Source organism: Cricetulus griseus, chromosome 8 (genome assembly GCF_003668045.3).
Source record: "Cricetulus griseus strain 17A/GY chromosome 8, alternate assembly CriGri-PICRH-1.0, whole genome shotgun sequence".
NCBI classification, from domain to species: domain Eukaryota; kingdom Metazoa; phylum Chordata; class Mammalia; order Rodentia; family Cricetidae; genus Cricetulus; species Cricetulus griseus.
The window spans coordinates 56,442,244-56,465,806 of record NC_048601.1 but is presented as its reverse complement, the minus strand read 5'-3'; the positions used below and the strand labels follow the sequence as shown (position 1 = coordinate 56,465,806).

The following is a 23,563-nucleotide window of genomic DNA, read 5'->3' as shown; positions in this document are numbered from 1 at the left end:
AGAATACAAGAGATGGAAGAGAGAATTTCAGGCATTGAAGATATGATAGAGGAAATAGATTCATTGGTCAAAGAAAATTTTAAAACCAACAAATAACCCAAAACATGCAGGAAATCTGGGACACCATGAAAAGACTGAACCTAACAATAATAGAAAGAGAAAAAGGAGAAGAACTCCAACTCAAAGACACAGAAAATATATTCAACAAAATCACAGAAGAAAACTTTTCCGACCTAAAGAAGGACATGTCTCTGACAATACAAGAGGCGTACAGAATACCAAATAGACTGGACTGAAGAAAAAAAAAGTTCCCTTGCCTCGCCACATAATAATCAAAACAATAAACATACAGAATAAAGAAAGTATATTAAGAGCCGCAAAGGAGAAAGGCTAGGTAACATATAAAAGCAAACCTATCAGAATTATACCTGACTTCTCAATGGAAAACAATGAAAGCCAGGGGAGTCCTGATCAGATGTTATGCAGACACTAAGGGACCACGGATGCAAGCCCAGACTACTTTACCCAGCAAAGCTTTCAATAACCATAGATGAAGAAAACAAGATATTCCATGATAAAACCAAATTTAAACAATACCACAAACCCAGCCCTACAGAAAGTGCTAGAAGGAAACCGCCAACCCCAGGATATCACCTTCATCCACAAGAACATAGGAAATAGATGAGCTTACAGCATCAAATACCAAAGTATGGAATTGAACACACAATGCCATCACTGGCAACAAAAACAAAAATAATAGGAGACAGCAATCAGTGGTCACTAATATACACTAATATAAATCATCTCAATTCACCTATAAAAAGACACAGGCTAACAGATTGGATACGAAAACAGACTCCATCCTTCTGCTGCATACATGAAGCACACTTCAACCTCACAGACAGATATTATTACCTCAGAGTAAAGGGTTGGGCAAAAATTTTCCAATCAAATGGACCTAAGAAACAAGCTGGTGTAGCTATCCTAATATCTAACAAAATAGACTTCAAACTAAAATCAATCAAAAAAGATAAAGAAGGGCATTTCATATCCACCACAGGAAAAATCCTTCAGGAGGAAACCTCAATTCTGAACATCTATGCCCTAAATACAAGGGCTCCTGAATTTGTAAAAGAAACATTACTAAAGCTTAAATCACAAATGAAGCACCACACACTAATAGTGGGAGATTTCAGCATCCCACACTCACCACTGGACAGATCTGCCAGACAGAAGCTTAACAGAGAAATAAGGAAACTAACAGATGTTATGACACAAATGGCCTTAACAGACATTTATAGAACATTACACACAAACTTTTTTTCAGCACCTCATGGAAGCTTCTCATACTTGGTACCACATACTCGGTAACAAAGCAAACCTCAACAGATAACAAAAAAATTGGAATAAACCCTTGTACCTTATCAGATCACCATAGCTTAAAGTTAGAATTCAACAGCAACATTAATTTCAAAAAGCCCCCAAACACATGGAAATCGAGCAATGATCAACTGAATCACCACTGGGTCAAGGATGATATAAAGAAATTAACGACTTCCTAAAACTTATGGGACACAAGCAGTGCTGAAAGAACAATACCCAACTTAATATGGAAAAAGAAAAAGCCCAGGATAGCCAAAATGATCCTGTACAAAAATGATCATCTGGGGGCATCACCACCCCTGACTTCAACCTCTACTATAGAGCTATAGTAATAAAACAGCTTGGTATTGGCATAAAAACAGACAGTTGTACCAATGGGATGGAATCAAAGACCATGATATCAACTCATACACCCATGAACACCTAATTTTTGACAAAGAAGCTAAAAATATAAAGTGGGAAAAAAGGAAACATAATCAACAAATGGTGCTGGTATAACTGGCTATCAACATGTAGAAGAATGCAAATAGATCCATATCTATAGCCATGCACAAAACTCAAGTCCAAATGGATTCAAAGACCTCAATATAAATCCATCCACACTGAAGCTCATAGATGAGAAAGTGGGACGTACATTTGAAAGCAAAGGCACAGGAGACCACTTCCTAAATAGAAAACCAGAAGCATAGATACTGAAAGCAACAATTAATAAATGGGACCTCCGAAAAATGAGAAGCCTCTGTAAAGAAAAGAACATGGTCAACAAGACAAACAGCCTCCCTACAGAATGGGAAAAGACTTTTCCAATCCCACATCGGACAGAGGGCTAATATCCAGAATATACAAAAAATTCAGAAAACTACCAAATAATCCAATTTTAAAATGGGGTACAGATCTAAAAAGAGAATTCTCAACAGAAGAAACTCAAACAACCAAAAGACACTTAAGGAAAGGATCAACATCCTTAGTCATCAGGAAAATGCAAATAAAAACCACTCTGATATTCTACCTTATACCAATCAGAATGGCTAAGATCAAAAACACCAACGACAACTTATGCTGGAGATGTGGAGAAAGGGGAACACTCCTCCATTGCTAGTGGGAGTGTCAATTTATACAGCCACTGTGAAAACCAGTATGGTGATTTCTCAAAAACTTCAAGATCAACCTACCTCAAGACCCTGCAATACCACTGTTGGGCATATACCCAAAGGAGGCACAGTCCACATAACAATGACATTTGCTCAACTATGTTTATAACAACATTATTTGCAATAGCCAGATATTGGAAACAACCTAGATGCCCCTCAAATGAAGAATTAATAAAGAAAATGTGGTATATTTACACAATGGAGTACTACTTAGCAGTAAGAAACAATGGCATCCTAAAATTCACAGTCAAATGGACAGAACTAGAAAAAACCATCCTGAGTGAGGTAACCCCAAACCAGAAAGACAAATATAGTATGTACTCACTCATAAGTGGATACCAGACATAAAACAAAAGATACCCAGCCTACAATCCATAACCCCAGAGAAGCTAGAACCCTCTTGCAGAAACAGATGGAAGGGGGTGCAGATCCACAACTATCCAATGGTCTAAGCTTCTGGAATACAATTGAAGTGAGGGAGGAGTGATACTATGAACAAAGGAGTCAAAATCATGATGGGGAAACCCACATAAACAGCTGAGAGATGACTGACACTTGTCTGACAAATGGGAACCTGCATAAGACTGAACTAGACTCCTTTAATATAGGTGACAGTGGTGTGACTGGGACAATATATGAGGCCACTGGCAATGGGTCCCAGATCTAACACCAATGCACAAACTGACTTAGTAGAGCCCATTCTATATAGAGAGCTACCTTGCCAGCCTAGACACAGGGATGTGGAAGTGGAGAGTTGCCTTGCTCCTGCCTCAATGAAATGATGGGACAGACTTGGTAGACTTCCTATGGGAGGCCATACCCTCTCCGATGAGCAGATGGGGGGTGGGCTAGGGAGTATGGGAGAGGGAGGAGAAGAGGGAGGGGGAACTGGGATTGGAATATAAAAATTAAATTAATGAAAAAATCCAAACGATGGAGCATACCTGTGTGGGATTTCTTTCTCAATTAAATCTTTTGAAGTGGGAAGATCCACTTCTGATCTTTGAGGTGAGCAGATACACCTTTAATCTGGATCACACCTTCAGCTGACAGCCTATATAAAGGAGATGGAAGAAGGAAGCTTGATCTCTGTCTGCCTGCTTGCTTTCACTCTCACTAGCAAGTCCATTCCTTTACTGGCATTACAGCCTACTTCTTTGGGATTTCAAGTTTAGACTAAAGACCAGCACTGAGGCATTCACATTTGTGGACTGAATAGCTACTGGATTGTTGGACTATCCATTGGTAGATAGCCATTGTTGAACTACCTGGATCGCCTATACACACACACACACACACACACACACACACACACACACACACACACACACACACACACATTCTAACACATATAAAAATATTCTATAAGTTTTGTTCCTCTAGCAAACCCCAATAAAGATTTTGGTCCCAGGAATGGGGTCTTTCCCTGAGGTTACCATGTACTTTATTTCATATAGCACCAGTCTTTCCTTCAAATTTTTTAATCTCCCTGAGGATTGGACTTAGCTTCATTCTACTTCTTGTTGTTCCTTTTCTCTTCAAACTGTACATTTTTGTATTCTCTTTGTCCAGCTTTCTCCTTTTCATTAGAGATCTGCATAAGAGTGATTACTAATAACCATACACAGTCAATACTACACTATTTTGAAATCTCCCCAGCCGAATCCAGCAATCCAAAATACTTCAATTTAGTGTCCAGGAAATTTCCTTAAACAAGGGTAAAACACAGCCACATTCTTTGCCAAAACATCAGAAGTATAGTCTCTAGGCCACTTACTAGTATTTTTCCCTTCTGAAACCTCTAGAGTCAGCTATCCTAAGTAGCACCACCATCTTCCATGCTCCTACTAATATGGCCCAATAAGCATCACTTAAAGGGTCCAGCTGTTTTCCTAATCCAAAGTCTCAAAGTCCACATTCTGTCAATAAGCAGCATTTTCCAGGCCTTTTCCACTTTCACAGCCATATCTTATTCTCCAGTACTCCCTGTGTAAGTAACTGTTCCATTGCTTTGAGGAGACACCATGACCACTGCAACTCTTACAAGAGAAAACATTTAATTGAAGGCTTGCTTATCGTTTCAAAGGTCAGCCCACTACCCTCATGGCAAGGAGTATAGTTGCAGGCAGGCATGATGCTAGAGCAGTAGCTTATCCACAGGCCGAGAGAGAGAGACTCTAGGCTTGGAAAGGGCCTTTGAAACCTCAAAGCCCATCCCACTTCCTCCAACAAGGCCACACTTCCTAATCCTTTCACATAGTGTCACCTCTGGTGACTAAGCATTCAAATACATGGGTCTATGGGAGTCATTTTTATTTAAACCACTATATATATGTATATAGAAATACATATATGCATGCAATAACAACTAATGAAGAAAACAAACCATAAATATGAAGGAGAGAGGAGAGAAGTTTATGGGAGGGAGTTTAAAGAGGAAAGAAAGAGAAAAATTATAATTAAAATCTAAAAAAGAAAAGAAAAAAATGCTTTGATGCTAATCATTCAAAATGTATACATATGCATTCAATAGTGAAGTAATGACTGGAACCTGAGGTAAATGATTGTGTACTTTCTTCATCTGAGCTTTCAAGGGACATGATAATGGTTAATAGATTACCTGGAAACACTATGATGGTCATTTAGGATATCTCAAGAAAATAGGCAAAGCCAACTTAGTCACCAAGAAAACAATCAAGTAACAACCCATCCCAAAAATTCATTGTTTTATGAGTATAATTAGTATACTCTCTATCACCCAACTATACACTATCATGTGTGAGTGCATGAGCGCGTGTACACACACACACACACACACACACACACACACACACACACACACACACCACTGACATTTACCACCATGTCACTGTTGAGATGTATCCCTAAAACTACGACAAATAGATAATCTCAAGATTTAAGAGAAAGGCATTCTTTGCCTTGTTCCTTTGCAGTTCTCTTGACAGAGTCTTTCATGACTTACAGTTTCAAGTATGAAAAGAAAATATTCACATTACACATAAGACAAATAAAGTGGGTGTTCTCAGAGAAAGCTTTTCCCCGTCCCTCTTTCTCTAGTAAAGTATAAGAATTCCACAGATAAATTACCTGATATTCTGGGGAAACTGAACACAAATGCTAGGCCTTCTCATTAGCTGTCTGTGAAAAACCAAAGAGGGGGAAGTTTCAGAAATGAGACTTATCTGATTCTACTGAGTCTAATGACTGATCATTCCAAGTAGTGTGGTGATAAGAAGGACATCTCTCAAGGTATACTGAAGCCATGTATGAAAATGTCACACTGAAGCTTAATATGTATATCTATCTATCTATCTATCTATCTATCTATCTATCTATCTATCTATCTATCTATCTATCTATCTACCTATCTACCCATCCATCCATCCATCCAGTTAGTTAATTTAGGCAAGACAAATACATACCATTTATAGACACAACCCTGAGGAATTAGGATTTTTTTCCATTCTTACCGACCTTGGTTCTAGATAGTACATGGTGAAATGGAACAATCAGCTCAGAACACAATGAGAGGCTACACCATGCTTACAAAAGAGCACCTCATAATTGACAAAAAGGTGGAAACTTCATGAGAAAATCATGACATAAGTGATAAAACAATGCACTTTGAGTGAAACAAATTGCTTAAAAGTTACAATAGACCAAATGAAGCATGGTGAGAAGCTGTGGGAACTGGTGTTGGTTCAAGGCTCACTGCATCACATAGTGCATGGCCAGGAGCACAGGACAGAATTGCTTTTCAGATGAAGGAGATGAGTGTGAGAAGCACTGGCACAGCAAAGCCAGCCCTAACCGTCTACACAGACCTCTGTCTGACTCTGTACTCCCTCCTTATGGTGCTGTAGGATCTACTCACACCATTGTCACGCAAAGCCAGAGGAGACAGATGGATCCCCATCTTCTCCAAAAAGTGAAACCTATCTGAAAATTATTTCATCAATAAAGTATTATTTTAAATATACATAAAATTAGTTATCAAAGACAGAAATTCTAGAGATGAATATAATTTTAAGTATCTCCTACCCATTCCACTAGGAGTAAAAAGAGATCAAATGTTTCACACAGGGAAAAAAAATTAAAAACCAAAAAGGAAAACCCAAAAGCTGCCTACGGAAAAGTATAATTAAACCTGGAAGTATAAATTCTATAATTTACTAATAGAACATAAGTGATTAATGTACACAGATGTGCAGCTCAAACCACATAGAACATTTGTAATATTATTTTAAGTTTTGAGTATGATCTTTGAAACCTCTCCATCAGCTATACAGTTTATTGTATAACAGGTTCTATTGAAAGCATACATAGCAAATGCTATTTCTCAATGAGCATGTATTCCACTTTACTTTCTTTTAAGTAGCAAGCAAGCAAACTACCAGTCTATTATTTGCTGACTTCAAGCATTGGTGTTAACTTTAGAAAACTGACATATTTTCAGACTATAGAAAATGTACCAGTATCTTGTTTCTTGAATATTTCCATAGAAAAATTAAAATATTTATTCAATCTGGAATTCACTGTCATACAGAAAGCAAGAACTTACTAATATCTTCATCCAAACTGGCACAGATTGGTGGGAATTTCATTGACTGTCTTTCTTTTTTTTTTTTTTAAATTGAGATGGCAATTCTTTCACAGATCCTGAAATACTTAAAGATTTTTACATTCCACTCCTTTTATGTCAGTCTATTCTACTTTGAAAGAATATTGCTTATTTTGCTTTATAAATAGCATTGCATATGTAATAAAGGCCACACAAAATTTTCCATTTTAGTAGTGTCTAATATTCCTTTACTATCAACTTTAGAATTATTAAATAACTATTTCCTTATGAAGTTCATCTGATGTTCAAAATAATTTGATTAATCTTGGAAAACCCTGTACCACAAAATACCCTCATCCTGCTACACTTCTATGCTACTCTATGATGAATAATTCACATTAATCCTACTAATTACTTATTAAGTATACAAAGAAAGAAACTTCAGCTGCTTGTAACTTATTCAGATATGTTGTAGCAGTGAAAGCACACTGAGGCACACATGTCTGATTACTACAATTATAATTATAGAAATCTTATTTATTTAAGGGAACCTCTAAACAACTGGTGATAAGAAATTTTAACCTCCTGATAATGTTAATGTATATTAATGTGTTTAGTATAACCCTGTTAAATTCATAGTAACTGCTAAATTTCCTATTATTAAAGCATCATTCTACTCACATTTTAGTGAATTTTGTTTTTAAATCAATAATGAACATTGGATATTACATAAAGTCCTTATGTATTATGTCTTTATAATTATGCTATAATTATATACCAACATAGTTTCTGTCATTTACACAGTACTTATGAAAGTCAAATATTAAGACATTTTTAAGATCTAGAAGCATCCTTGAATTTCTACAATAAATCCTAGATAGTATTTACTAAATTACTTTCATATAACACCTAGAATTGACATTCAATTTTAATTTACTTTTTGCCCATAATTGTAAGCTTGCTTTGTATTTTTAAAGATTTGCTTATTTTTATTATATGTATATGAGTATTTTGCCTACATGCATCTAAGTGCATGGTGTGTGTGTGCCTGGTGCCCAGAGACCAGAAGCTGGCACAGAAGTTTATAAACCACCATGTGGGTGCTGAGAACTAAACCCAGGTCCTCTGCAAGAGCAGCAAGTGCTCGTCACTCCTGAGCTGTCTCTCTAGCTCCAATTAATTTTTAAAATATTTTTGTGCTAGATTTGTTTTGCCTTGTTAGTAGGGTAAAGTGAGATAAATTAGTACAATTTCCTGCAAGTCAATCTTTCTACTAAGCACAACTAGAAATAAAAAAAAATAACAAAAAACACCAATTTTTTTTCTTTAAAGACATCAGAATGCAAGCAGGGTGGTGGTGGTGGCATACGCCTTTAATCCTAGCACTTGGGAAGCAGAGGCAGTCCTCTGTGAGTTAGAGGCTACAGAGATAGTTCAAGGACAACCTGGGCTACACAGAGAAACCCTGTCACAAAAAGAAAAAAAAAGACATCAAAATACTATGAACAAGGAGGACTAAAAAGAATAAAAATACAGAAAAGACACACTTTTTAATGTGATCTGAGGATCAGCAGCTGTCCTTGGTGGTGCTGGCCAAATTCCAGTGTAGGCAATAAACAGAGAACCAGAATTAGGTCCCAGGGTCCAAGGAAGAGAATAGTTACTACAGATTTAAAACAATTTTTTTTCTTTCAAAGGGTTAGAGTGCTAAAATTAGAGCTCTGAGAACCAAATTTTCCATTATGACATTTGTTGAATTCTAAAGCTTAACAACTCAGGAAAATAAGGTTTGCCAAAACCTTTGAAAGGCAAAGTGAGATTTTTCCAAAATCTCACAGTGGTTCAGACACAGGGACACAACTTAGGACAAATGTGTAAGAATCTAAGGTAGGTTGTTTTAAAATACATTTGTGTTGCAGTAACAAAACTCGGCTGACCAGGTAGTTTATAAACAATAAAAATATCATTGGCAGGTAACTCATCAACAACAGAATTTAAATTTTTCCCAGTACTGGACCTTGAAAGTGTCAGATCCAGGTGACAACAGATTCCATGTCAGCTGAGGACCTGTTTGTAAATCCATAATAGGTATATTCCTGAGACATTCTGTTATTATATAAGAAACAGAAATCTCTCTAGAATTCCTCATGAAGGCCCTAGCCCAAGGCCATCACCTCCAGGGGCTTACTTCTTGCTATCACAGGGGTAATCAGCACCAACATATAAATTCTAGGTGTACACAAGCACTCAGACTACAGGAAAAGCTAAAAGGCAAGGGAATGTTATATATATATATACCAATTTATAAATCATCTTTTTGGGTTTGTTGTTGTTTGGTTTTTTAAAACTATTTTTAACTGTGTGTCAGTTACTGGTAATGCTCTTTCTCAGTATCTGCCTGAAGAAGGCAGAAGCCCAAAATGCAGAAATTTTTGTAGTTATCTTTGGTGTTGAAGACTATGACAGGCCTGCACTTATCATTGCTCTTATAGCACTTTAACTAGCAACAACGACTAAAGGTGAATAACAACTGCAACCCAAGCTGTGACATCAGCCCAAGTACAACAGATCACCCCACATATGTAATCAATAAGGGAAAGAATGAACATTATTAGAAAGCAGAATCTATGCAGTTTAAATACAATGTGAAACAACAAACAAAAAAATACTAGAAAGAATCATGAACATATCACTAAAAATCAAACCCATCAATATGTGTATAAATAAGTTAATAGACATAACTTTAAATGATTGTGACTAATATAAACAGAGGACAACTACAAAACAGATAAAAAGATAAGAGGTTCAACAAAGAATTTCAAATCATAAAAAAATCAAAGGATGTCCTAAAATGAAAAGAAATAGACCTTAAATGTTAACTAGCAAGTCTCTTTGATACTCTTTACAAGGTATTTGCCATGTCCTATACTAATGACTTTGAACTTACTTGGAAGACCCGGCAGTATAGTCAAAATGTAACAGTCTTTGAAAATAAATTGCATGGGAGGCCTGAAAATCACTTTATGGATTTATGTACCTACTAGGAGCTCTTACACATTAAAGAGGCCCCTGGCAACTTAAATGAGAAAGGCAAAGCTAGTTTAAGACACCCTTTTCCTATTATGTGGGGCAAAACAGAAGCAACTATCACTTACAGGAAGGTGTGTGAATACAGCAAATGTGCTCCGAAGGAAGGCAATGAGGTCGACTAGGTAATCACTAGCTTTGTTGTCTAAGTCTCCTGTCATCCAGTCGTAGTCAGCCAGCTGTAGAAACTGGTCAATCTTCTGGTTTAAGTTTGTATATATCTCTTCTTCAGCTGCATGTCTAGCATCCTGTGAAATAATATTTAAATGTAAAAACACTTTCAGATGTCTACGGTGAAAAAGGCAAACTTGTATGTGATGTAGCCACCACATGTCTACACCAACTTAGGAACACAGCTGGAGTGTTAAAAAACATGAGCTTTCAGGAACACTTCTCTTCCACAAAGCCTAAAGGACCTTTTTCTAACCAGTTTTTACATGTACTCATTGTCTCCCTCCCTCTTGCTGAGGTGAGGGTTAAATGATCTACCAGAGAAGCTATTCTTTTTCTTCTCTAAATGAGGAAAATGTACTCACATACACCCGCCTACAATCTATTTCCTTTTATTTTCTCATTTCTGTCAAAAAGTAAATTTACCCTCAGAAATTGATTCCATTTTTGACTCTTTGTATGACTCCAAAAAAAGTTCCTTTCTACAGTCCCAAGTTGCCTACAAGCTCTGGTTCCTTCAGGTGCTTATAAATATGCATATGTTATAACTTCACCTATTCTCATTGGTTACTGTCAGCGCTCTGTCCTTTCTTCATCATAAGGCTCTTTCAAGGGCTGGTATACATGTTCCATAAGATCTGTACTATACAGCACAATCCTAAAAATATGCTGAAACAGCAGCAAAGAGTATCTAGATCATATAATAAGTTTATGTTACACTATATAGAGAGTCACGTTACACACTATCTTATTAAAGGCTCTAATAACTATTGTTGAACTTATTTTTCTAGGAAAGGTATTATCAGGATAAATGAATATGGATTATGGACAGAACAACCAGGATTATAATACGAAAAATGCCATGAACAACTTGCTACCACATCTGATATTCATCTTTCAGTATGAGGTTGCTTAATTTCTGTTAAAAACACTCCACCTATCAGTCTACCTCCCATGATGTTCACTGTATGGCTCACCCATGGCTTGTACTCACTCTAGTCTCAAATCTTCTCAATTTTCTCTAGATGATTTGGTTAATTTCTATGGTTTCCAGGTCTGTCTTCAACACATATCTATCCTAAATATATTCTACCTCATGGTCAATCTATCTGATTGCTTCATGGACACCTCTGACCCCCAGAAATGTTGAAAGTGTAAGACTGAGATCTGGACTTGGAATTTTCCATACTCTTCACCTGTTCTTTTCAGTCCAAGGCAGAAATCTAGAATGTATAACTAGAATCTTCCTTTCACAGTCAGAAACAGAGTTCTGTAATTTCCAATAGTTAAATCTTTCTTTAATTTCTTATCCTTTTCTATATTTTCTCTTACTTAAATTTTGCATGATTTTGATTTTATAGTACAGCCAAAGATAGTATTTATTTAATAAAGAATGTTTCAAATTTATTAACCAACAAAATCATAGGTATTTATCATGTTCAACAAGGTATTTTGAATGTGTAAATATTGTAAATGGCATAACAAACGCAGTAACATAACGAACTAATTAACATACACAAATAAAGCTCAGAATAGCATGCTTTACCTTAAATATTTGTTATTTTTGTGATGAAACATTTTAAAACAGATCCTACCAGAATTTTTAAAGATACAGTATACTTATTAACTATAGCCATCTACTGAAGAACGACTCTTGAACTGCTTCAAAATGTGTGTGCTTTGACCAAAATGGCCATGCTTTTCTCTACTTGAGTTCAACATTTTTAGATTCAACATGGAAGTAAGATCATGCAATATTTGTTTCTCTATGCTTATTTTACTTAACATGATATCTTCTGGGATTATCCAAGATGCTACAAATGACCAAAACTGCCTTTTTTTCATAAGGCAATATACAGTATTCAACTGTGTTTCTACACCACATTGCCCTTTCTATATATTCATTGATTGATTGTAGATTGACTCCCTATCTTGGCTATGGTGACCAGATATGTAAGAACATATAACACAATTACTAAATCATACAGAATTTCTACTTTTAATTTTTTAAGACACTGCTTTCCCTAATGGCTAAAATTTACCTTTTGAAGGAAAAAAAAAAAGTACTGCCAAATCCAGGGTCACCTACCTTTCTTCTTAAGCTATCCACAAAGGGTTGTAGTATTGTGAATTTATTTTGAGTTTACATTTTCAGTTTATGTTAGATAGATGTAAGGTATGCAGCTGGGATTCTTGTAGTTTTTGCTGTTTTCACAGATGTCCAGAGTATTTTGTTGAAAAGAAATTCCACTCCACTCTATTACATTGCTTTTATACTTTCTAAAAGATCAATTGAATACCTATGCATATGCAAAGTTTTAGGGTAAGCAGTCCACTTTATTCATCTGTTTGACTGTTTTCTTGCCAATGTTATACTATCTCATTTCTCTGCCTTCATTTATAGTAAAGCATAGACTCAAGCACTCGGTCCTCTAACTGAACTTTTTAAGATTTGTAGCCATTCTATGTGTTTTTGCCTTTCCAAATTTACTTAAACATCCACAAAAAAAATGCTGAAATGTTGAAAGAGGATACAGTAAACAGACACTTGGTTAGGAAAAACCAAGACCGATACATTGTCCTTACACTCATAAACATGAAAAATAGATCTTTGGTTTCTTTCAGAGTTTTGTAACTTCCATCATATAAGAATTGTATGTTAGATTAAGTAATTTGTTTTACTTCCAGTTACTAATATAAATAGAATTTGTGGTTGTTGTTTCCTCAAACTTCAAACTCTAATTGGACACCACTAATATGAAAAAAAAAAAGACTTTTATGCCAAAGTGTATCCCAAACCTTAATGTAATCAGTTTTTCATTATTCTGTTATTCCCTTAGGATTTTCTATAGTCACTCCTGTTATTTAGAAACAAAGGGTTTTACTTCTTCCTTCCCTCTCCACACATCTTTCCTTGTCTTGTGTCGTTAGATGCTGCAGAGGAGTTGTAAAAGAGCGCAGCTCTACTTCCTTGTTCATGATCTTAGCAGGAAAACATCTGGATTCTCACCATTAAATTGAAATATGAAATTATCTCTGTGGGTTTTACAGGTACTTTTTTAAAAGGTAGAGGAAGTGTTCCCACCCCAGACTTGATTCTTGTTTGTTGAGAATTTCGCATAAATAAGTATTTTTCTCACCTACTGAAATACAGCTTTTCTTTCTTTAGTCTGTTTGACATGATGACTGACATTGACTGATGTCTGAATGCTGATGCACATTTGTGGACCCAAAATGAGTAGAACTTGCCACAATGCACTTGTTGTTTATAAGAAGCTTTGTTCATGTTTGTGACCCCTATGAAATTTTCCTTCCTTATATATGAGTTTGATGTTATGGTAAGTGGACCTCATAAAATAAGACTGATAGAATTCTCTGCTATAATTTTTTAGAGACAGGGTATAGAAAATGGTATAATACCATGCGTAACTTTTCACAGAATTCACCAGTGAATGTAGGACTACAGGGAAAAGGTAGAACCTTTAGTAGGTGGGAACTACTTGGAAGAAATTAGGTCACTGGATGCATGATGAGAGTATGAGGACCCTGGCTCCTTTCTGCATCATTTTTATTTTCTTTCTGGCCACCTGATGGGGCAGGCAGCTTCTTCCTCATAAATTCTTGTGTGTGTGTGTGTGTGTGTGTGTGTATGTGTGTGTATACATCTCGCACAAGTCCAAAGAATTTGGGCCAATGAGTTAAGGACTAAAACATCCAAAACTAAAGGCCAAAATAAACTTTTCTTGGCATTGGAGAGATGGATGATTCAGTGGCTAGCAACACTTGTTGCTTTTCAAGAGAACCAGAGTTAATTCCCAGCACCATGTCAGGCTGATCTGTAACTCCAGCTCCAGGGAGTCAAATGCTCTTCTCTGGCCTCTGAGGGTACCTGCACTCACATGCACATACCTGGACGGATGAATGGACAGATAGACACACACATAATGCAAAATAAAATGAAATAAACTTTTGTCTGTTTTGATTGTTGCAGTTTGTTGTTATAATTTTTTTTTTTTAATTTTAGGTCTCATGAAATCCAGTCTGGCTTCAAACTCATCATGTAGCTCAGGGTAACTATCTTTCTTGTTTCCATGTCTTACTTCTGGAACTAAATATGTACAACAAGATACTCTACTTTTTTTTTTTTTAAGATGACTATACCAGGTATTTTCTAGTGGTAATGAGAAACTAGCTAAAACAGTTTTCCTTTAGAAAGTAATCTATGCTTTATGTAAATTTTCAAAAGAATTCTTCATAATTCCCTTTATTATTATCTTAATGAAAATGGGTAAGATCAGTAGTATCATTAACAATTTGTATTTTTTCTACTTTTACCTCTGGTTCAAAATTTAATTATTTTATTTCACATTTTGGCAAAGAATCAACTTTTGATTTTGTTGCTTTCCAATACTGGTTTTTATTTTCATCTGCTTCTGATCCTATTTTTATTGTTATATTTCTTTATCTTACATTGGATTTAAGTTCTTTTTCTAATAAATTCTTAATGCCCCAACTCTCCTTGAAAACCATACTTGCCCTGCTTCAACCAAGTTTGGATGACTTGCATCTTTGCTTTAACTTCAAGTACAGTATTTTAAAATTCCTCTTAGGGTTTTTTTCTGTAACTCCTTTTCTTGCAATAGGCTAATTTTCAAATATTTATGCATTTGCCAATTATATAGCTGTTACTGCTAATTGGTATGATTCTATATTTTCAGAGAGTTTAGTTACAATTTCTATTTTGTTGGTTTTTGCTAACTGTTGTTTGAGGGTCTTGAACCCTGTCTGTCCTGGTCAATGCTCTGTATGAGCTTAGGAAGAACATGTATTCTGTTCATGCAGGACAACACTCCCGATAAATGTCAGTTATTCAGCCGACTGACTGGTGCCAACTAGCTCAGTGATATCCTTACTTATTTCTGCTTCCTGAAACTTACAGATATGAATTTACTAGGAACAGATATTGGCACAGCATCTCTCCAAATACTTATATTTCATTTGTTAGCTCTTTGAAAGCCACATATAATTTTAATTAATTTTCTAGTACTAGTCATGTTTATATTTTATTTTACCATTCCTCAAATCTCTTCTTCTCTTCTCTATGGGAATAAAAAATGTTCCTTAATCCAGAGGACTAGAGCTTTCATAGCACCAGAAGGTAATATGCAGGTAATATTTCCTCCTTTTATGAGAGGAAAGCACTCAATGATCCTACACAGCTATGACACCCATGAACCAAAACAATGATCATCAGCATGGTAAGAAATCCCTATAGGTGCAATAGTGCTGTAACCAACAACGGTCCAACTGGACTTAGGCCCACTACACAGGGGCAAAATCATGCCTGGAACTGTAAACATAGCCAAGCACACATGATTAGTGAGGTCATGAATCTTAGCTGAGAACCTACTACTGAAGGAACCAGCTTCCCTTTTGGCAGCCATAACAGCCGAACACGTGCTTGCCATAAACCTGCCTTGGTCACTTAGAGGTCAGATGCCTGTCTCGTGACAAGGAACCTTAGTCACTAGAAAGTCAGATGCCTGTCTCGTGACAAGGAGCCAATCAGAAGTTAGCTGGTGGCGCTATGCTTTAGGACCCTGGGTGTGCTTTACGGACAAGCGCACAGCAATGACGTAGAGAGTATAGCAACCATCCTGGGAGGGCCTATGGGCCATAACAACCAGTTGACCAATCATCACAGGGCAAGCCCTCCAAGCCTGGAAGCACACCAATCGTGAGCCTGTGCGTAAGCCTGTGCGTACCCCCTAGACACTCCCCTTACGCTGCCCTATAAGATCTCTTGGGAGACCCTAGGAGCCGTCTTTTCTAGCTGTCCGCCATGGTGGGTGGGTGAAAGACCCGAGCTAACATGGGGTTAGCTCGTTAAATTACAATAAAGCCTCGTGCAGTTTGCAGCAAGCTCTCGAATCCGCCTGGTGACTGGGGTGACCGCGAACGTGGCCTGGGACCCCGGATACTTGAGTTTTCGGGGGTCTAACACTACCACCACTTACTAAACCAACATTAATTCCTAATTACATTCTAAGTACTTACCCTTCTACCTACAGATACCTACTTACCCCTCAACAGAGAAGCTTCTGTTTTGTAACAGGAGGACCATTATAGAAAGCCACAACTAGTCAAAAGGCAGAGAACAGAGCATAGACTACCCAGCCTTAACTAACTGAACTACAACATAACTCCATTGCTAAGGCTCAGGGAATACCGAGGGAGAGGAGTCAGAGAGATTCTAAGAACCAGAAGACCAGGAAGTCTGTTGTGAGTTACATGTCTTCTAGCTATGGCAGGGAAGGTACACTCATGAAATCTCAACAAAATGACTGCCTAAACAAGACCTTAACAATACCAACACAAGCTGACTTCGCAATGCACATGGGGGAATCTCACAGGCTCTTAGCTCAAGACCTATAAGCAATTAGTAACTGCTAAGAGAGAGAATTAGTCTTCCCTGGGATGAATCTCCTGACTGGTTGTGGAAAACCAAGTGGTCAGCCCTAGACACATATATATATATAGGTAACACTGAACAGAATCAGCAGGATATGTATGTATGTAATTAAGTATCTATCTACATATAAATAAACATTTATATATGCAACAACAATAACTAAAGAAGAGAAGGCCATGAATTGGGGGTGGGGGGCTACACATGTGAAAGACAGGAAGGAGGGAAATGAAGGGGAAATAATTATAATTATATTTTTTAATTAAATATTTAAAATGACATTTCCCTTCTTAGTAAATATTACTACCATTTGAGAGTTTACTCAGTTCAAAAATCTACTGCTGAGGGGTCGGAGGGGTGAGATGTATCTGTATACATATACATATATAATTTCTATATGGATGCTTCCTTTATCTTTTAAATAAAATTTGCATTTATTTAAAAAAAACTTCTAATTACCTAAAAGTTTTTTACTAAGGAAAAGTTACTAAAAATCTGCCATTTCTGTCTTCAAAACATCTCTCCACTTTTAAGTACCACTCCACATGAGCATTACTGTTCACCTGAACTATTTCAAATGCATCCAACCTGAACTACCACCTTACATGCTTACTAATTTACAATGACATGACAACCATTATTACATTCAAAGATAAGTCAGATCCCCACATTACAGTCTCAATGCAGAAACTCCACATCAAACTTCAGAATAAAAACCTGGAAGCAACCTAGATGTCCCTCAATTGAAGAATGGATACAGAAAATGTTGTACATTTACACAATGAAGTACTACTCAGAGGAGAAAAAAAAACCCAAAAAACAAAAAACAATGGAATCTTGAAATTTGCAGGGATTGAACTAGAAGAAACCATTCTGAGCAAGGTAACCCAGTCACAAAAAGACAAACATGGTATGTACTCACTCATATGTGGACATAGAGTAAAGGATTACCAGCCTATAATCCACACTGCCAGAGAAGGTAGTAAACAAGGAGGACCCTAAGACAGACATACATGGTCCCCTGGAGAAGGGGAAAGGGACAAGATCTCCTAAGCAAATTGGGAGCATGGGGGAGGGGAGAGGGAACTAGATAAATGAGGAGGGGAGAAGAGGAGGGGTGAGGAGGGCATGAGGGAGCTGGATGTTTGGGGGAAGAGTAGAAGAAAACAAGAAAGGAATATAGAGGGAGACATTTTAGGTTTAAAGAGAAATCAGGCACTAGGGAAATGTCTGGAGATCTACAAAGACAACACCAACTAACAATCTAAGCAACAGAGGGGAGGCTACCTTAAATGCCCTCTCCTGATAAGGAGATTGATGACTAACTTATATGCCATCCTAGAGGCTTCATCCAGCAGCTGGTGGAAGTAGAACAGACACCCACAGCTAAACCTTGAACTGGAATCCAGTTGCAGAGGAGGAGGACTGATGAGCAAAAGGGTCAAGACCAGGCTGATGAAACCCACAGAAACAGCTGACCTGAACAAGGGAGAGCTCTTGGTCCCCAGATTGATAGCTGGGAAACCAGCATGGGACTGATCCAGAGCCCCTGAAAGTGGGTGTCTGTAAGGAGACCTTGGAAATCTATGGGGCCCCTTGTAGTGGATCAGTACTTATCCCTAGCATAGGAATGGACTTTGGGAGCCCATCCCACATGGAGTGATAATCTCTGAGCCTAGACACAAGGGGGTGAGCCTAGGCCCTGTCCTAAAGGCTATGACAGACTCTAAAGACCCCTTATGGAAGGCCTCACCCTCCCTGGGGAGCAGAAAGAGTATGGGATAAGTAGGGTGTTAGTTGGGGAATGGGGTGGGGGAGGAGGGGAGGGAGAGGGAACTGGGATTTACATGTAAAATAATCTTTCTAATTCAAATTAAAAAATTAAAAAATAAAGAATGAGGCTTAACTGCAAGGGAAATAAATGAACAAATAAACATTTACAATCTGAAAAAAACCTACAGTATTTATTATGTCCTACAGGGCGAGAAATCAAATGGCCCCTCACCACAGAACTCTTCACATTTCTGCTAGTGATTGCTATAACACTGCTAAATAGACCCCTTACCATCCCTGAATATGCCAGAACACACTGCCTTACTATTCCCTTTAGTGGGAATGCATATCTACAGAAATCTATATGATTTTGGCTTTGAATATGATTTCAGGTCATCACCCCCCTCCACCCCATGCCCAGTTCATGCCATTAGCTAAATAAATCTACTTATTAGCTATCAGTTCATTAGAATATAAGTACCACAAAATAAAGAGATACTTATTTTCTTCAGGCTTATAAGACTACCAGAAGCACACCAGATGCTTTATTAAAACCTGTTGGATAGACAATAGATTGAAGGCATCTAATACATTTATTCTAGTACTTTCTACAGGTCTTTATAGAAGTCAACAGTGTCTGTGTTACCTGTGCCTCAGAGAAGCTCTAAGTCAACAGACTTTTTCTCTCCTACAAAATATACCAGATTGTCACACAATAAGTATATAAGCGGTACTAATGATAAAATGAATTAGTAAATAGCTTTGGTCTCTGAAAGCAGACAGGAGAAACTTATGAGCAGGGAAAAGTCAAGCATGTCAGCTGGATTATGTCACTCATGGCAGAAGAAATAAGAGGGAGCTCTGTCAGAAAACACCCTGAAGACCTTCTGAGTGTGTCTGCCTCTTTTCCAGTATAAAGGTTTCCATCTGCAAGGGAAAGGTTTCAGGAAACAGTAGCTTAGGAAAACACACAATATGGAGCTTTCCTCGCTGCCATATTTACATTGACTTCTGGGTTGGCTTGTCTGAAATAGCCCTGGTAAAAATAAGCTTTCAGCATGCTTTGAGCAATCAATGTTTCCAATCAAAGCACTGTAGTCCAACCTTTAATGTCTCTGCACTATTGCTCAGCTTAGCATTTAACTGGCTGCTCAGCTCCCACAGCTACCTACCTGCTCTTCAGCATTCTAATACTAGAGCAAGCTAGGTGTGGGGACTCACATATGTGCTCCCAAAATTCAGAAGGTTGATGTGGGAGAATTACCTACAGTTTGAGGCCAGCCTAGACTACACAATGAGTTATTGCATAATGTGGGCTAGATGTGAAACCCTATCTTAAAAGCAAATAAAAACTTCCTTTCTAAAACACAGGATAACATAGTACCTAAGCATCCTTTAAACAGATTTCAGAACATAATTTGAAGTCATTGAAAATTTATAATAATAATAATAATAATAATAATAATAATAATAATAATACAGGGCAGAAATCAATAAAGTCGAAACAAAGAAAACAATTCAAAGAATCAATATAACAAAGAGTTGGTTCTTTGAGAAAATCAACAAAATAGACAAACAGTTATCCAAATTAACCAAAAGGCAGAGAGAGATCATGCAAATTAACAAAATCAGAAATGAAAAGGGGGACATAACAACGGACACTGAAGAAATCCAGAGAATCTTCAGGTCATACTTTGAAAACCTGTACTCCACAAAATTGGAAAATTTAAAGGAAATGAACAATTTTATGGACAGTTACCACTTACCAAAATTGAATCAAGAACAGATAAGCAACTTAAACAGACCTATAACCTCTAAGGAAATAGAAGCCGTCATCAAAAGTATCCCAACCAAAAAAAGCTTGGGGCCAGATGGATTCACTGCAGAATTCTACCAGAAATTTAAAGAAGTGCTATTTGAATACTCCTCAAATTGTTCCACAAAATGGAAGCAGAAGGAACATTGCCAAACTCTTTTTACGAGGCTACAATAACCTTGATACCCAAGCCACACAAAGAAACAACTAAGAAAGAGAACTACAGACCAATATCCCTCATGAACACTGATGCAAAAATTCTCAATAAAATCCTAGCAAATTGAATACAAGATCATATCAGAGAAATCATCCACCATGATCAAGTAGGTTTCATCCCAAGGATGCAAGGATGGTTCAACATACAAAAATCCATCAATGTAATTCAACATATAAACAGACTGAGAAAAAAAAAAAAAACACATGATCATCTCACTAGATGCCAAAAAAGCCTTTGACAAAATCCAACACCCCTTCATGATTAAGGTCTTGGAGAAATCAGGGATAACAGGAATATACCTCAACATAATAAAAGCAATATATAGCAAGCCAACAGCCAACATCAAATTAAATGGAGAGAAACTCGATCCAATTCCTCTAAAATCGGGGACAAGACAAGGCTGTCCACTCTCTCCATACCTCTTCAATATTGTCCTTGAAGTCCTGGCTAGAGCAATAAGACAACAAAAGGAGATCAAGGAATACAAATCAGAAAGGAAGAAGTCAAACTCTCATTATTTGCAGACGATATGATAGTCTACATTAGTGACACAAAAAACTCTACCAGGGAATTCTGACAGCTGATAAACACCTTCAGCAAAGTGGCAGGATACAAGATTAACTCAAAAAAATCCATAGCCCTACTATACACTGATGACACATTGGCGGAGAAAGAAATCAGAGAAACATCACCTTTACAATTGCTACAAACAACATAAAGTACCTTGGGGTAACACTAACCAAAAATGTGAAAGACCTGTACCATAAGAATTTTGAGTCTCTAAAGAAAGAAATTAAAGAAGATACCAGAAAATGGAAAGATCTCCCATGCTCTTGGATAGGTAGGATCAACATAGTAAAAATGGCAATCTTGCCAAAAGCAATCTACAGATTCTAGGCATTCCCCATCAAAATCCCAACACAATTCTTCACAGACTTTGAAAGAACAATTCTAAACTTTATTTGGAGAAACAAAAGACCCAGGATAGCCAAAACATCCCTATACAATAAAGGAACTTCGGGAGGCATCACCATCCCTGACTTCAAGCTCTATTACAGAGCTATAGTCCTGAAAACAGCTTGGTATTGGCACAAAAATAGACAGGTAGACCAATGGAATAGAATTGAAAACCCTGATATTACCCCACACACCTACGAACACCTGATTTTTGACAAAGAAGCTAAATTTATATGCTGGAATAAAGAAATCATCTTCAACAAATGGTGCTGGCATAACTGGTTGCAGACATGTAGAAGACTTCAGTTAGACCCAAGCCTATTGCCTTGCACAAAACTTAAGTCAAAATGGATCAAAGATCTCAACATAAATCCAGCTACATTGAACCTATTAGAAGACAAAGTGGGAAATACCCTTGAATTAATTGGTACAGGAGACCACTTCCTGAACATTACACCAGTAGCACAGACACTGAGGTCAACAATTGATAAATGGGACCTCCTGAAACTGAGAAGCTTCTGTAAGGCAAAGGACATAGTCAGCAAGACAAAACGGCAGCCCACAGACTGGGAAAAGATATTCACCAACCCCACATCTGACAGAGGGCTGATCTCCAAAATATACAAAGAACTCAAGAAGCTAGTCCCAAACACCAAACAATCCAATTAAAAAGTGGGGTACAGAACTAAATAGACAATTCTCAATAGAGGAATCTAAAATGGCTGAAAGACACATAAGAAAGTGTTCAACATCCTTAGCCATCAGGGAAATGCAAATCAAAACAACTCTGAGATATCATTTTACTCCTGTCAGAATGGCTAAAATCAAAAATACCAATGACAGTTTATGCTGGAGAGGATGCGGAGAAAGAGGAACACTTCTCTGCTGGTGGGAGTGCCAACTTGTACAGCCACTGTGGAAATCAGTATGGCGACTCCTCAAGAAAATGGGAATAAGTCTACCACAAGATTCAGCAATTCCACTCTTAGGCATATACCCAAAAGAAGCACATTCATACAACAAGGACATATGTTCAATCATGTTCATAGCAGCATTATTTGTAATAGCCAGAAATTGGAAGCAGCCTAGATGCCCCTCAACCAAAGAATGGATAGAGAAAATGTGGTACATTTACACAATGGAGTAGTACTCAGCAGAAAAAAACAATGGAATCTTGAAATTTGCAAGAAAATGGATGGAACTCGAAGAAACCATTCTGAGTGAGGTAACCCAATCACAAAAAGACAACATGATATGTACTTACTCATATGTCGACCTGCTTTATGATACATAGTAGTGACCATGCTTTATCAGAGCTGTTTATAATGATGTTGCTCAGAATGGTTTCCTCCCAGATGATGACTGAGAAGCTAATTAAAAAAAAAATGGTGCCAAGTACCACAAGAATAACAGAACTGTGTTGTTTTCTGGGATTTTGTTTTTTACTTTTTTTGTTGTTTTTGTTTTTGTTTTTTGTTTTTTAAATGGAGTGTGCTGGATGTCTCTACAATTTTGTTCAAATGACTGCAGAACCTGGAAAAGCTGTTGCTGCTATTGATGCATAACATATTGCCATTATTGCTCTCTCTCTATATATATATATATTAATATATATATTAATTATATATATTAATTGAAACTCAAATATGTGCTGAATCCAAGGTGTTTCAGAGAGTGCTCACCTGTGCATGCAAATTTGATTTCATCTTTAGTAATTAGTAAAGTTATATGCTTGCCAAAAAAAACAAAATAAGTGACACACTGGAAGACAAATGTCACACAATTTCAATTTTATGTGTAACCTAGAAATGATGAACTTATGGGAACAGAGAGCAGAATTGTGGCTATTAGGCTTCAATGTGGATTTTTAACAATGGGGAAACGACTGGTTTAAGGATATAAAACTGCAGTTGGACAAGAGGCATGAACTCTGTGAAGTCTTGAGGTCTACTGAGAG

The 23,563-nt window shown here is 37.1% G+C and overlaps 1 protein-coding gene across 3 annotated transcripts in view; it reads right to left on the bottom strand.

Moving 5' to 3' along the window:
• The window catches only part of Exoc6b (exocyst complex component 6B), a 407,149-nt gene that overhangs the window by 191,398 nt on the left and 192,188 nt on the right, over positions 1-23,563 (bottom strand). For all 3 annotated transcript variants that reach the window (XM_035448826.1, XM_035448827.1, XM_035448828.1), the window contains one exon: positions 10,272-10,451. In XM_035448826.1, the coding sequence (XP_035304717.1) occupies positions 10,272-10,451 (180 nt within the window). The remainder of the gene's footprint in view (positions 1-10,271; positions 10,452-23,563) is intronic.